At 38.2% G+C, this 12,500-nt stretch overlaps 1 protein-coding gene across 1 annotated transcript in view; it reads right to left on the bottom strand.

Moving 5' to 3' along the window:
- Positions 1–12,500, bottom strand: part of LOC138025558 (WD repeat-containing protein 48-like) — a 28,046-nt gene that overhangs the window by 8,518 nt on the left and 7,028 nt on the right. The window contains exons 3-14 of the mRNA XM_068872753.1: positions 12,056–12,268; positions 9,430–9,518; positions 8,510–8,611; positions 7,451–7,675; positions 6,677–6,742; positions 5,974–6,076; positions 5,736–5,833; positions 4,644–4,751; positions 3,552–3,648; positions 2,896–2,919; positions 1,886–1,993; positions 1,013–1,059 (exon numbers count right to left, since the gene is read on the bottom strand). Of these exons, the coding sequence (XP_068728854.1) occupies positions 1,013–1,059; positions 1,886–1,993; positions 2,896–2,919; positions 3,552–3,648; positions 4,644–4,751; positions 5,736–5,833; positions 5,974–6,076; positions 6,677–6,742; positions 7,451–7,675; positions 8,510–8,611; positions 9,430–9,518; positions 12,056–12,268 (1,280 nt within the window). The remainder of the gene's footprint in view (positions 1–1,012; positions 1,060–1,885; positions 1,994–2,895; positions 2,920–3,551; positions 3,649–4,643; positions 4,752–5,735; positions 5,834–5,973; positions 6,077–6,676; positions 6,743–7,450; positions 7,676–8,509; positions 8,612–9,429; positions 9,519–12,055; positions 12,269–12,500) is intronic.

Here is a 12,500-nt window from a genome sequence, read left to right as displayed (position 1 = left end):
ACTAGCCACCGACACTGAGATGAAATAGTTGTTTTAGTATGTACTAAAACAGTGAGATAATACAGAACAAAAATGTAATTTTAACTGATTTATTCCTGCAAAGATTTCAACATTTTGGGGCGCAAATTCCGCGCGAAATGCTCGGAGGTGAATAGTTAACAATTATCTTGCGAAATCGCGCAGAATATTGCCTGATACTTAGCCGACGAGGCCGTAGGCTGAGTTGACTAAAATCAGGCGATATTCGGCAGGATTGAGCAGGATAATTGTTTTATTATTCAACACAATGATGACAATGCACAATTTTCTACTTTTATTGGAAAAAAAAGCTGGAAAAACTACCATTTTTCTCCGCAACACACAAAACTACGTATATCGCAGGATACCTGTTGAGTACGCACGACGAATATTGAGAGCGCTATGAACATATGACCATGTGTTGAAAAATAGCAGAGGATATCCGGAGTTTGAGTAGCCAATAAGCGCGCGCGTTCAACGCTATCCATTGTTTTCCGTCTTAGTATATACTAAAGTTGATTAGCAGCAGATTCTGATGTCATAGCACATCATATGTAGCGTGGTGCCCGCGCGACTGAGAGAGCAGGTAAAATATACTTTCCTTCCAAGAGTAGGACTCTGTAATAAATCCATATCCCACCTTCGATATAACAACGAAGCTATGTCTGGGTTTCCTTGTCTTCCTGCGATCATTACTGCGATGGACATACCTACGCATTTGAGGCCCATGACATTGCAGAGCCCGCAGATAAGTGGGAAACTTTGTAATAAGCTATATGGCTCTCCAAAAGCTCAAGCAGCTCAATGGGTAAGAGCTTCTGACCGGCGGTGTTCCGGAGGTCGTAGGTTCGAATCCTGCCTGGTACTCTGAGTGTTCAGTTGTCCTGTCGCCCGTTTCTAAGCAACTAGCTCGTCATTTTGAGATATGCGATTGCGATAAAGTGGCACCAGGCTATCCCAATGCCTGCCGACGTAATAAAAAGACTGTACTTACAGATTCGAGGTTGAGATTGACTTCACTCGCACTAGCATCTCCACTTTCTGTCGAGAAAAATAAAGACTCAGCGCCCAAAGACGAGGAATATTCCTTGCACACGAACCACTGAAAAATACCTATTGCGCCCCTCAGGTCAATCAAGTCCTATTTGTAGCCTTCCAAATAGAAATCTTAGACTTGCTGATTACACTGAATCTTCTTACTATTTTTATTACTTTTTACTTGCTTGCCCTAGTTACATCATAATAAAGGTGACAGTGCTCTGGCTATTGTATTGGCAGGACACGGATGAACATGAGATGCTAGTGACTTATGCGTAGGAACCGGACTGACTTCTAAAATACAGTACTTATGTCCAGAAATGCGCACACTGAATAGGACATTTCCGAGTTCGTGTCTGCCTCCTCCTTAAAGCGAGTCTAAGTGCGAAGTTTTTCTTACGGAAATTAGTTTTCATTCATATGTAAAGTAGAACTAATTACCATCACAAAAACTTCGCACTTAGACTCGCTTTCAAGAGGAGGCAGACATGAACTCGGAAATGGCCTATAAGATACACGACGATTTAAATAAGCTCCTCGAAGTGTCCCCCTGACCTTCTACCCACCTTCAACATCACTCGCATCTGGGAATACAAAGGGTCCCATAATATGAATTCCCGTCTTCAAGTAACGAGAAATAGCTGCATTTCCTCCCCCCCCCCCCCCCCCCTTCCCATGAAATAACGCTAACTTTTACCCCTACCTTATTGCTATAAATAGGAAGCATATAAATTGCTTTTGACGCTTAATGAAAATCGTCGCGCTTCTAATTACCGGTACGTGCATTGCTGGACATATCTGCACTTACAGGGCAGTAGTTCAAGCTGACCTGGCGAATCGGCTCGCGCCATTTCTTGATCTGCATCATCCACTGTCCCTGAGTAAGTCTCTGGCCAATACTCCAGTAACGCTTGCAGCAGCAACACTCCATAATTTACTGTCAAATATTGAAGTACAGAAAGACGTAATCACGTCGAATAAAACTATAAACATAAATCTAACGCTTCAGTTTAAAGTGGAAGGGCCTTTAGCTGTCAAGCTGGGCACTCCACTTAACAAACCACTGGGAAACCCTTCAATTGAACGCAACATTTTCTGCTTAATGAAATGGAAACCCAGCTAGTTAGCGATTTATAGAAAATAAATCGGCAATCCCGAATACAAGTCCACTCAATCGCATGCAAATTCAGCCCTGACTACTGGTTTTGGTTTTTCCACTTCCAAAGGTTAGCTAATAAATACTCTATCGACGAGTTTATTACGCAGAAAACAAGTGATTCGACGTTTCGACAACCTAGCGTTGCCTCTTTCAAGATTGCGACTGCAAAAAGTCCCATGACCACGCCGGTGACGTCACAGGAGATAGAGCAACGTGGGCGCGTACTCCGTAAAAAAAAGTTCAGTCGTTTGATACGGGGATCACTTTTGTCTTACTCTTCTTCTGAGCACATTTAAGTTCCCCTGGCGTCAATATCTTTCGTTAATAGGATGAATCTCTTCACTGAAGGCAAACATGCTGTTCCGTTTCTACCTATCATTGACCCGTCAATGATATCAACACTGTAGTAGCATGTTTAAGAGACAGGGAAGCTTTGATCAAAATAACTTGGTTCATTCAAAATGGCCATGCTTGTTTTCAACATGCAATGGGAACCGCATAATCTCAAAAGTCATGTGACTCACAAATGAGCGAATAAGAACCATGGGTTTTTGTTCTCCATACAACGTCACAAACTCCTATGAAATTCAATAAATCTTTGAAAACATAAAAAATTTCAGGACCTCAACTGGTGGTTGATGAAGGTAAGCCTCTCAAAGTCCTTAGTTCTTTTCACTTACCATGTTTGATATCTGAGGCAAGCACTGAAAACATTAAGAGGAAAAAACGCTGGTTGATCAAAAATGCAAAGAAGTCAAAAAACAGTCGATTTTTTTGTAGTTTTTAGACTTGTATATACATATGTCATGTTACCTTTCAAGCGAATATTATGTCAACAAAATACATTATCTTGCGACAGCGCATCTGTGGGGTAAGAACTTGAGTCGTAAAAGAAACGTTTCTTTATACCCTAACCGTTCCAACATTCAATGAACGAAATCATATAAGAACAGTGTATGAAGTGAATCATATAACTGCGAGAATCATAGCTCCACTTGATTTTATACCCGTAGTTCAATCATTTCATATATCATTTCGTTCATTGATTCATTCATCACGGGAACATTGAAACCCCCAAATGTACAGCTGCCAACAACAGTGGCTTTCTGAAAATTTCAGGCTTCTCTACGCAATTGCTAAAATTGTATTCATAACTGCGAGGATTATAGTTTCACTTGATTTCGTTCCAATATTGTTGGGCGGCCGACAACATTTGGCCAACCTGTTGTCAGGGATGACGCAAAGGCAAAAATTTCGTGTCCAATGTTGGCAAATATTGCAGTAAGGCAGTTGGACGCCACCCGACAAACGTTGGCCAATAATGGTGAAACCCTACCTTTTCCATCAATGACTTTAGGTTCTAAGCCTGCTACATCCGTAACTGAGATCCACGCAGCAAAACAGTCACTTTCTTCCAAATTTATCGTTAGCATCTACAAGAGAAGTAGAGTGCTCGATATCGAACATGGAACATTCACTCGTCAGATTTTAACAACAACTGGTGGAATGGGAAAGGAGTGTTTGAACTACCACAGCAGACTAGCAGAGTTGATTGCTATCAAGAAAGGAGCTGTGTGCACAGTTCTGAGATCTGCATTAATCTGTCTCAGAGGAACTAGATCCACTGTAAGGAAATCATGGGACTTTCGCAATACTGATATAGAAATTGAGAACACTGAAGAAGCTATTTATTGACGTTTTTAAAAGGACATTTAGGGATCCATACGTTTTAAATTGTTTTGTCTGTTTACATTTTCTTTCTTTTTTTTTTTTTTACCCATTCATTGTAAATAGGTTTCTTTAAGTACTATCTGATATATGTATTTGGAAGATATTGTGATTTTTATATAGTGACTTTTTGTAAATAGTTTTGAATTATTAATGAGAATTTTGAAATTAAATTATTATTATTATTATTATTATTATTATTATTATTATTATTATTATTATTATTAAACCTATTCTACTCCGTGGTCGACTTGAGGCAAGTCTAGCTTACTCAGCCTCGCAGTTGGTCTCACACAACTATGTTCTCCTTGCATGCACTTCCAAAAAAATTGCCGCGAAAACCACTGTCCAACAATGCGAAAAAGCAACTTCCATGTGCTGTTCTTCGCTCATTTGCTTCAGCTCCCGAAAATGAAATTGTGACGAAAGCAAATGAAGGGAGAGATGTTTTCCCGTCAAAAAAAAAAACTCCTCGGCCGACCCCCAGGAACAAAATATTGACTCTGAAGATTACTTCAGTTCAAAACGAGGTATATTGCGTCAGGTGGATTGTGCGTCACGGTCTCTGCTATAAAAAAAGGCATCATTGGGTTTATGCAAGAACGGTCGAGAAAGCGTCGCATGTTCATCAAACGCAGAAGAGCAAAACAAGAGCAATTGCCTAAACTAGACATGTAGATAGACTAACTTCACAACTCACCCCTGTTTTAATATCGACTGAAAACCAATTGGGTACGTACACCATCTCGCTTCTTTTCTTAATAGCTTCGTCATAGTCTACCTTGCCAAGTTCCTCCACCTTACAAGCCTATACCAAACAGAGAGATTGTTTTAGCAGCTGTACAATCTGGAAATGGATCATTCCGGATCATTCCGCCCTCCTCCTTAATAAGAGACACACAACAATTCAGCCTCCTTCATTTTTTCGTCCTGCCCTACTCACTCTCAGTTAGGAGTCCTAAGAGGTCCCCCATTGACGCGGAAAATCTACTGGTGTTTGACATGGTAAAATCTACAAGTGTCACTATCAAGAATGGAACAGTTAAAGGGGACGTAGTTACGAATGGATGTAAATGTCGTCCATTTTCAAGATCTTCTGGGCTCAGAATGAACCAAAATTACAATAAGGGTGCGTTCGATTGACCGTATTCCGGAATAGGACTACGTGGAATAGAGGTTAGAAATCCTTCGTTTTTTTACGAAGATTCACATTAAAATTGTCAAACACCTCCTAAAATGCTATTTTAAACATATCTTTATTATCCTTGTTGCTTCAAAACACCAGACATGCCGTTTTAAATGACTCCACTGACGTATTCTTATTCGGGAATAGGGTCAATCGAACGCACCCTAAATTTAAGTCCCATGATACTCCGAGTCCAGAAATCAGACCGTGTCTTTCAAACTTAAAATTCAAAAGAATATCTAACCTTGAACGAGGCCAAAAGGGCCAATTTGCAATCAAAAAAAGAATACTAAAATGGCGGAGATTTTGGAATAAGGTGTATGCGCGCGGTCAATTCTGTTCTATTGCCTTACTTCGTCCTTTCTTGCACAGCCTTCGAGGCACAGGGTACCCATGAGGCAACTGGGGTAAGTCTTGGGGTCGTCCCCTTTACCGTCGTAAATGACATAAGAATTTTAGAGATTCAGCTAACGACGAAATCATTCTAAGCGGGTACCACATGACTTCCTGATGGTGGCGAACTTACCGTCCGCGAAACGGCTGTAATTTTTTTCCAGAACTAGCAACTGCGCACGCAATGTCACTTGTAAGCAATAAATGTCTTACCTTTAACACATCCCACACTGTGACTTTATCCTCCGAATCTTTGGTAATCACATGCCGCCTGTTCCTTAACACATGGAACTTACGTATGCTGGGTGCTCCTGAAGAAGAACAAAAATAAACTTGACTTAATTTCCTGCTGATGAAATAATCGTTTCCCTGGACTATTTGAACAAAGTCATGAACGAGAAGCCAGAAGGTCACGGCAAGGATATGTACAAGTTGTATAAACAAGCATCACCTGGTAAGGTCTTTCTTGGCATTAGACAAGTTGGCTGAGGATCTGTGTCTGACTCATTGGCGTCCATATTCTCTTGATCACTTATGTTAGGGATCTTTATTGACTGCAAAAAATTGACAAGGAATTTCAGGGGCACCCAACGAGAATGTAGTTCAAAACCACTCAAACATAGCATTGTTAAACGTACTTTAGTATTTAAACGGTAGACATAGGCATAATTTTATCCCCTAAAAAGTTTTCATCTGTTCGGATTTCCTATCTGAAAGTCTAGTGATCCGAAAATTATAGGTATCAAAACTTACCATTTCGAAAATTTCAGCCAGAAAAAAGGCTTCCGAAAATGCTAGGTGACCTTTTTAGGGTAAAAATCCGTTAAAAATTATGGGCAATTATACCATTTTTCAGATGTTCGAAAATCCTAGGAGAGGCAGACAAGCAAGAAATTTTACAACAAATTTTCCTAAAATTCTAGATCTCAAATCGTATTCAGAACAGATATTTTCCGAAAATTGAAGTTGTGTGCCCCGGGAATTTGTCCTTCCCACAAATTTAATTCAACCAATGTGCACAGTTCAAAGCATTGGTTGGCCTTGACATTTCAATAATGGCTTAAATTTCATGTATACACGCACAGTAACCATAGATTATTTTCTCTGGTGGCAGGCAAGAAATGTTACATCTCACAATCAGACACTCTGCTTACCCAATTGTTGATTGTAGAATTAGTTGTTGCAACCCAAAGAGAATGAGGATCTGGGCAGAGCTCCAGCTAGATTTTTGAAAGAAAAATGTTTTAACACTGATGAACATGTAGGTATCTAGCAAATGGTACGGTAAAACCAGCATAAAGATGCATGTAAAGCTTTACAGTATCACTTGATCGTAATCAGTCAATGCAGTCAAAGTAACTGAATTACAGGACTGGCCAAGAATTTGGGTGACAGCAACTCTTGTAACATATAATGTGATTAGCTAGCTACCCTAACCAAACACAAAAGACTAAAAAGTATTGAAAAAATGACTTAGACTTCAAAACAATAGTCGCTGCTTGCAATTCCAAACAATAGCAGGTTACAAGAGCTGCTACTGCACTACTGACAATTTTCACCAAAGGTACTGAAATTGAAAGAATCAGTTCAAAAAAATTCCATGCCAATAAAGAGCTTCAAATAGTTTTTGATGCATAATATATCATGTTGTAACAAAAATAATAATAATTATTATTATTATAATCATAAATGTGTTATTTTATGTCATTCAGAGTTTCTCTCAGTGAGAATATTTTGAACCAGACACTAACTAAAACTAGAAAGAAGTCAGAGAACAGTCATGTTACCTGCAAACACAAATACTCACTACACAAGTCACGTAAACATGAACAGTTACCTTTGGACTTCGAAAGATGAGGGTTTCAAAGAAAATATCTTGATTTGAAATAATAATAATTATTCATGGTTGCGTCAAACCACAAACTCACATCTGAAACTGGAGCATCCTCCATGAACAAAAGAGTGGATGAATCATCCAAACTCAGGTCTGTCCACATCACATTTTTATCTCGACCACTTGAATAGAACCCAGTGAAGTTTTCATCAGCACATAATGCCCACACACCTTCACCATGAATTCTGTATGAGGTGATACACCTTTGCTGGCCTAATGACCATAGGCGCACTGTTCCATCTGAACTTCCAGACAGACACTGAAAAACAAGCGGTAACTGTAGGATGAAAACTGGCACATAATTTTATATAGCTAAATGACGCTTTCACAAAACACAAATTTAATCAACAGTTCAGTTCTGGTATGCTTTCAAAAACTACTTTAAAAGGCTGGGTTAATGGGTACAAAAATTCAAATCCACTGTTGCAGTTTCTGTTAAAATGATTCACAACCTATAACCAATATATTTCATGGTTGACAGCAGGAAAATGTAGTAGAGTAAAGTAATACACTGTGACATTTATCAAATTTATTTGCTACAAAGATATGACATTCAAGAAAGTCAAGGATGTCAACAGAGAAGAACTAAGTCTTCACATAACATCAACCCACACTAAGTCAACCATGAGTCTTCATGTTTATGAAAGGCAAAGATTGTCAAATGAGGAAGATGTAGGAATAAAAGGAAAGTTGTTATTCTACTGTACTTGAGAGCCATTGCTTTTACAGTTAAAACTGTATTGTCTTGTTTCATTTGTCCAACCAATAAACCTTACAGATGAAAGGAACAGCACTAGTTTTGGAACAGCATTTAAGTGCAGTAAAGAATCGTTGGAAAAGAGTGAAATACCAAGAATTTCAAGGAGTTGGAAAGACGTTTTTCATGGGAAAATGGCTTTCTAAAGTGTCAGAAGCTCAGCCATACAGTCACTTTTACATGTACAATTCCACTTTTGAGTGATTGAAAAGGAAACAAAGCACTTTCTCACATGTAATTATGTTATTCAACTTGATATAGGTAGCCAGTAGAGACACAACTACTAACTTGTTCAAATCACAATATTATTATAACTATAATTTCTCAGTACTGCACCTGGGTTCCTTCATCATTGATAATGATGGATTTTACATTGTCTGTGTGGCCTTTGAGTTTCATTACTTTTCCACATGTGCGAGGATCCCATACTCTCAAAATCTGGCAAAAGAAAAAAAATCACAAAATACTGGTAAGATAAAATTAAAAAAAAAAAAACCTGTATCAACTTTTTTCTGCAATATTTTGTTGGGCTGCGAACTACACCCCTGATAGGAAATGGTTAACTTGGGCTGCTCTTTCTGTGTGCTATGCCATGTAAACTGCAGAACAGGGGTCTCAGTGAGTCAGTCAGTAACTCATTCAGTCACTCAGTAAGTTGTCAGTCCATGATTCAGTGAGTTAGTCAGAGATTCAGTCAGTAAGTAAGAGAGTCAGTCAGTGAGTCAGTAAGTCAGTCAATAAGTCAAAGTCAGTCATTCAGTCAGTAAGTCAGAGAGTCAGTAAGTGAGTTAGTCAGTGAGTCAGTAAGTCAGTCAGAGAGTCAGTTTATCAGGCAAACAGCCAGTCAGTAACTCAGTTAGTATGTACATCAGTGAGTAAGTCAAAAAGTCAGTCAGTCAGTGATGAAGTGAGTAAGTAAAATTAATGAGTAAGCAAGTTTAATTATTTTAACTTTCAGTTTTCTTTACAGTTTTTATTTATGAATTCAATACATTTTACAAACAAGTTTAAATTTCCACTGGTTTTTACAATTTCATGAGTTACAAGAAACCTAAGTTATACTGTAACTTGTTTTACACTAATATTTTAAGTTTCATCAATCACCCTCTCTTTAAACCAGTTTAAGTTGTTGTAACTTACCTACAATAATTTCATGACTTAAATACCTTAACCATTTATCAACAAATCAAACATTTTCGGAATGTAGACAGGACTTCTAAAGACATGTTATTCAACCAGCACCTTTTCTATTGTACCTTTTCTGTTGATCCAGAGATGAGTACAGTGCCTATGCTGTTCAGAGCCAAGCTGTATATCGAGTCTTTCTGACCATTCAAAGATGACGCTAAAATAAATTCATCATATTTGACAGAAATATGAAATGCAAACAATAATAAAATATTATTAACAGCAATAGAAACCCAAAGAGATTTTTTTAGGTATACCAACATCATTTCTGATAATGAGTTCATTTAATCACCATGTAAGATAATCACCATCTAATTTACTGGCAGCCATTTTGTCCGTTGACGTGATTATCGGCTGATAATCTGAGATAGCGAGCCAATGAGAGCGCATGATTTTGTATAATCACCTGTATATTTATACTAAATAGATTTAGCCAAGCCTAAAAGTGGAGCTCCTGTGTTATTTATTCTAACAATAAGTTAACCTGGCTCGAGCCTGCGATCCAATCGAAAACCTTTACCTGGTCAGTGGTCAACTTGAAAAAACCAGCTGATCGCCATGAGCTCTAAACTTGAGCCCACAATATGGACATGTGATACTGGTCAGCAGATACCTTGTTTTGACAGGTGTCAATTAACCATAATATGGATGTCCAATATCAAAGATGTTCCCACCAAAAAATGCGGGTTGCACGATGGAGTTTCACACTGGCATACATGGAGGGGTGGTCGTAAATTCGTATGGTGACCAAAACAACATTTTTTTGCACAGACGGGTTACCATATTTTCTTACCCATGGTGGGAGTTCCTCATGTTAACAATGGGAGCAGTGGTTTAGTGGCTGAGCTCCTTCCCCTTGGCAGCATTAATCTACCATTTAGGTAAACTAGTCTATAGGATAGCATAGAGGGGCCGGTTCCTCCAAGCCTAGTTAGTGCTACCCATTGGTTAAGAGGTATCAAAACCTACAAGTTTCCAAGGTATTTAATGCTGGTTAGCACTAACCATGCTTTGACCAACCTGGGCCAGATGTAAAATACTGCTATAGTGACAATAAAAACAACAATAATAATAATAATAACATTCTTCCTCCTCCCCGATTATCATCATCATCATGAATCAAAAGTTGATTTTAATACAATTAATTGTACATCACACAGTCAAAAACAGAAAATAATCAAAGTGGTTAATAGCTATAAATGACAATGTTAAAATAATGCGAGAATTTGCACTGACCCTTAATAACCACAACAACAAAAAAGATAATTTGTGTACAAGACTTCTTGACTACGTACAGCAAAGGTGTTCATGATCCAACATTCCCCAAGAGTGGCCAACAGAGAACTTACTAGATAGTTGTCCACCTATAGATATACCCTCTTTGGGAAGAATTTCAAAAAAAGGGACTGAGATTAAGTTTTGAAGTTTTAACTTTTTGGCCACGGAGGGGAAACAGTAATTTTCGTTTTTACTTACAAGTCAAAATAGAATAACCTTCATTTTGATTGTAAAAAGTGGTGATTGGCAGTCTTTTATAGCTGCCAAAATAATTTTTTAAAAACGCTTTCATAATCTCAGTTGTCTGCAACTATGATTGGTTAAGCTATAATTAGCTGAGGTGCAGGAGTTTGTGGCTTCATACCCTTTCCAGACCAATAGTAAGCTTCCTCACATAGGAGAAAATGTAATGCCTTCAACCTTCAGCGAGTTAGCCTTTTTGGGTCTTTTCAGATGAAGGTGATAAAACATAGGCCCTGTGTTTCACAACAAGTTCAGGGGACAAAGAAGAATTCAATTTAAAGAGCCCATAATGTTTTTTTCTATTCGAAAGTCTATATTAAAAAATGAACTTTGGCGAAAGAATTTCTCGATTTGAATGAGGCGAATTTTCTACAATTTTTAAAATCCTACTTTTATTTGGTACACCCCTTCTGGGGGCGCTGTGATGTAGATTCAGGAATGCTTGTTGGCATGGTTCCTATGTTTTCTTACTGATCAACACCAAGGTATCATCCTGCGATCGATTTTGGTATTTTTCAGTAAACAAAAAAATCTATCATGTCTATATATCATTGAGGAAAGTGCCTCTGAATCAGGAAGTGAAAGAATTGAGGATTTTAAAAGAAGAAATTGGGGTGACTAATTGTGGTCTCGACGAGTCAGCCAGCACTATAGCACTGAAACCCAGAACTACAAGTACATGGTGGTCTCGATGAGTCAAAGAAAGAACTCCCGTGCATACTTTTTCTTTTTTCAGGATCAGTTGTGTTGTTAATCAAGCGGAACGCATCTTTCAGCTATTTTTTTCACATCAGCTCTCAAATCCTCATGTTCTCTAATCACATGTTCCTGAATCTACGTCATAAGTTGAGAGAAGACTTGAGCGAGTGGTGTGCCAAAATGGCAGGCAATTTGAACGATATTAGAAAATCACAGAAAATTTGCCACTTGTTTGAATCAAAAAATTATTTCGCAAAAGTTACTTTTTCGATGTGGACTTTCAAATAGGAAATAAAAATTTTCATGTCACGAGCCCTTTAAAGGGTAGTAATAGTCTGCTTTACACATAACAGTATGGCTTGGAGAGTGGTTAGGTGATTTTTGTCAAGTTTCACAACCTTGAATGTGCAATTCCCTTATGGTTGGTAATTTGACCAATTAGACTACAAATCAAATAAAATTAATTTTACTCACTTGTAACTGTATTGTTTGTGGCTGTGAGGGCTGTTAACGTTTTGACATCCCAAAGAAAAATCTGTCGATCTAGTCCTCCCGATGCAACCAATTCTTTGCAGCTAGCATACGCAAGTGCTTTAACATAGTCTTTATGGGTGCGAAGAGTTGACATGCAGAAGCTACGAGTTGAATCCCAGACTTTGACTGTTGTGTCGGACGAAGCAGATAATACTGAGGAAGACAAAAGTTTGCACCAGAAGTTAGTTTTAAGGTTGGATTTCAAAACTGCAAATTTATCTGGATGAGAACAGCTTTCTTTTACCAAACCCAAGAATTTGAGATTATCATTTATACAGTTGACATGTGGTGGAGCGATTCTAGAAAAATTAATTATACCCGGCCGTTTTTTCATGGCATATATCTCTTTGTCCCACACGCCCACAGTTGTGAACTAAGTGTAATT

Source organism: Montipora capricornis, chromosome 2, assembly GCF_036669925.1.
Source record: "Montipora capricornis isolate CH-2021 chromosome 2, ASM3666992v2, whole genome shotgun sequence".
NCBI classification, from domain to species: domain Eukaryota; kingdom Metazoa; phylum Cnidaria; class Anthozoa; order Scleractinia; family Acroporidae; genus Montipora; species Montipora capricornis.
The sequence above is the reverse complement of the archived record's forward strand: the minus strand, read 5'-3'. Positions and strand labels throughout refer to the sequence as shown.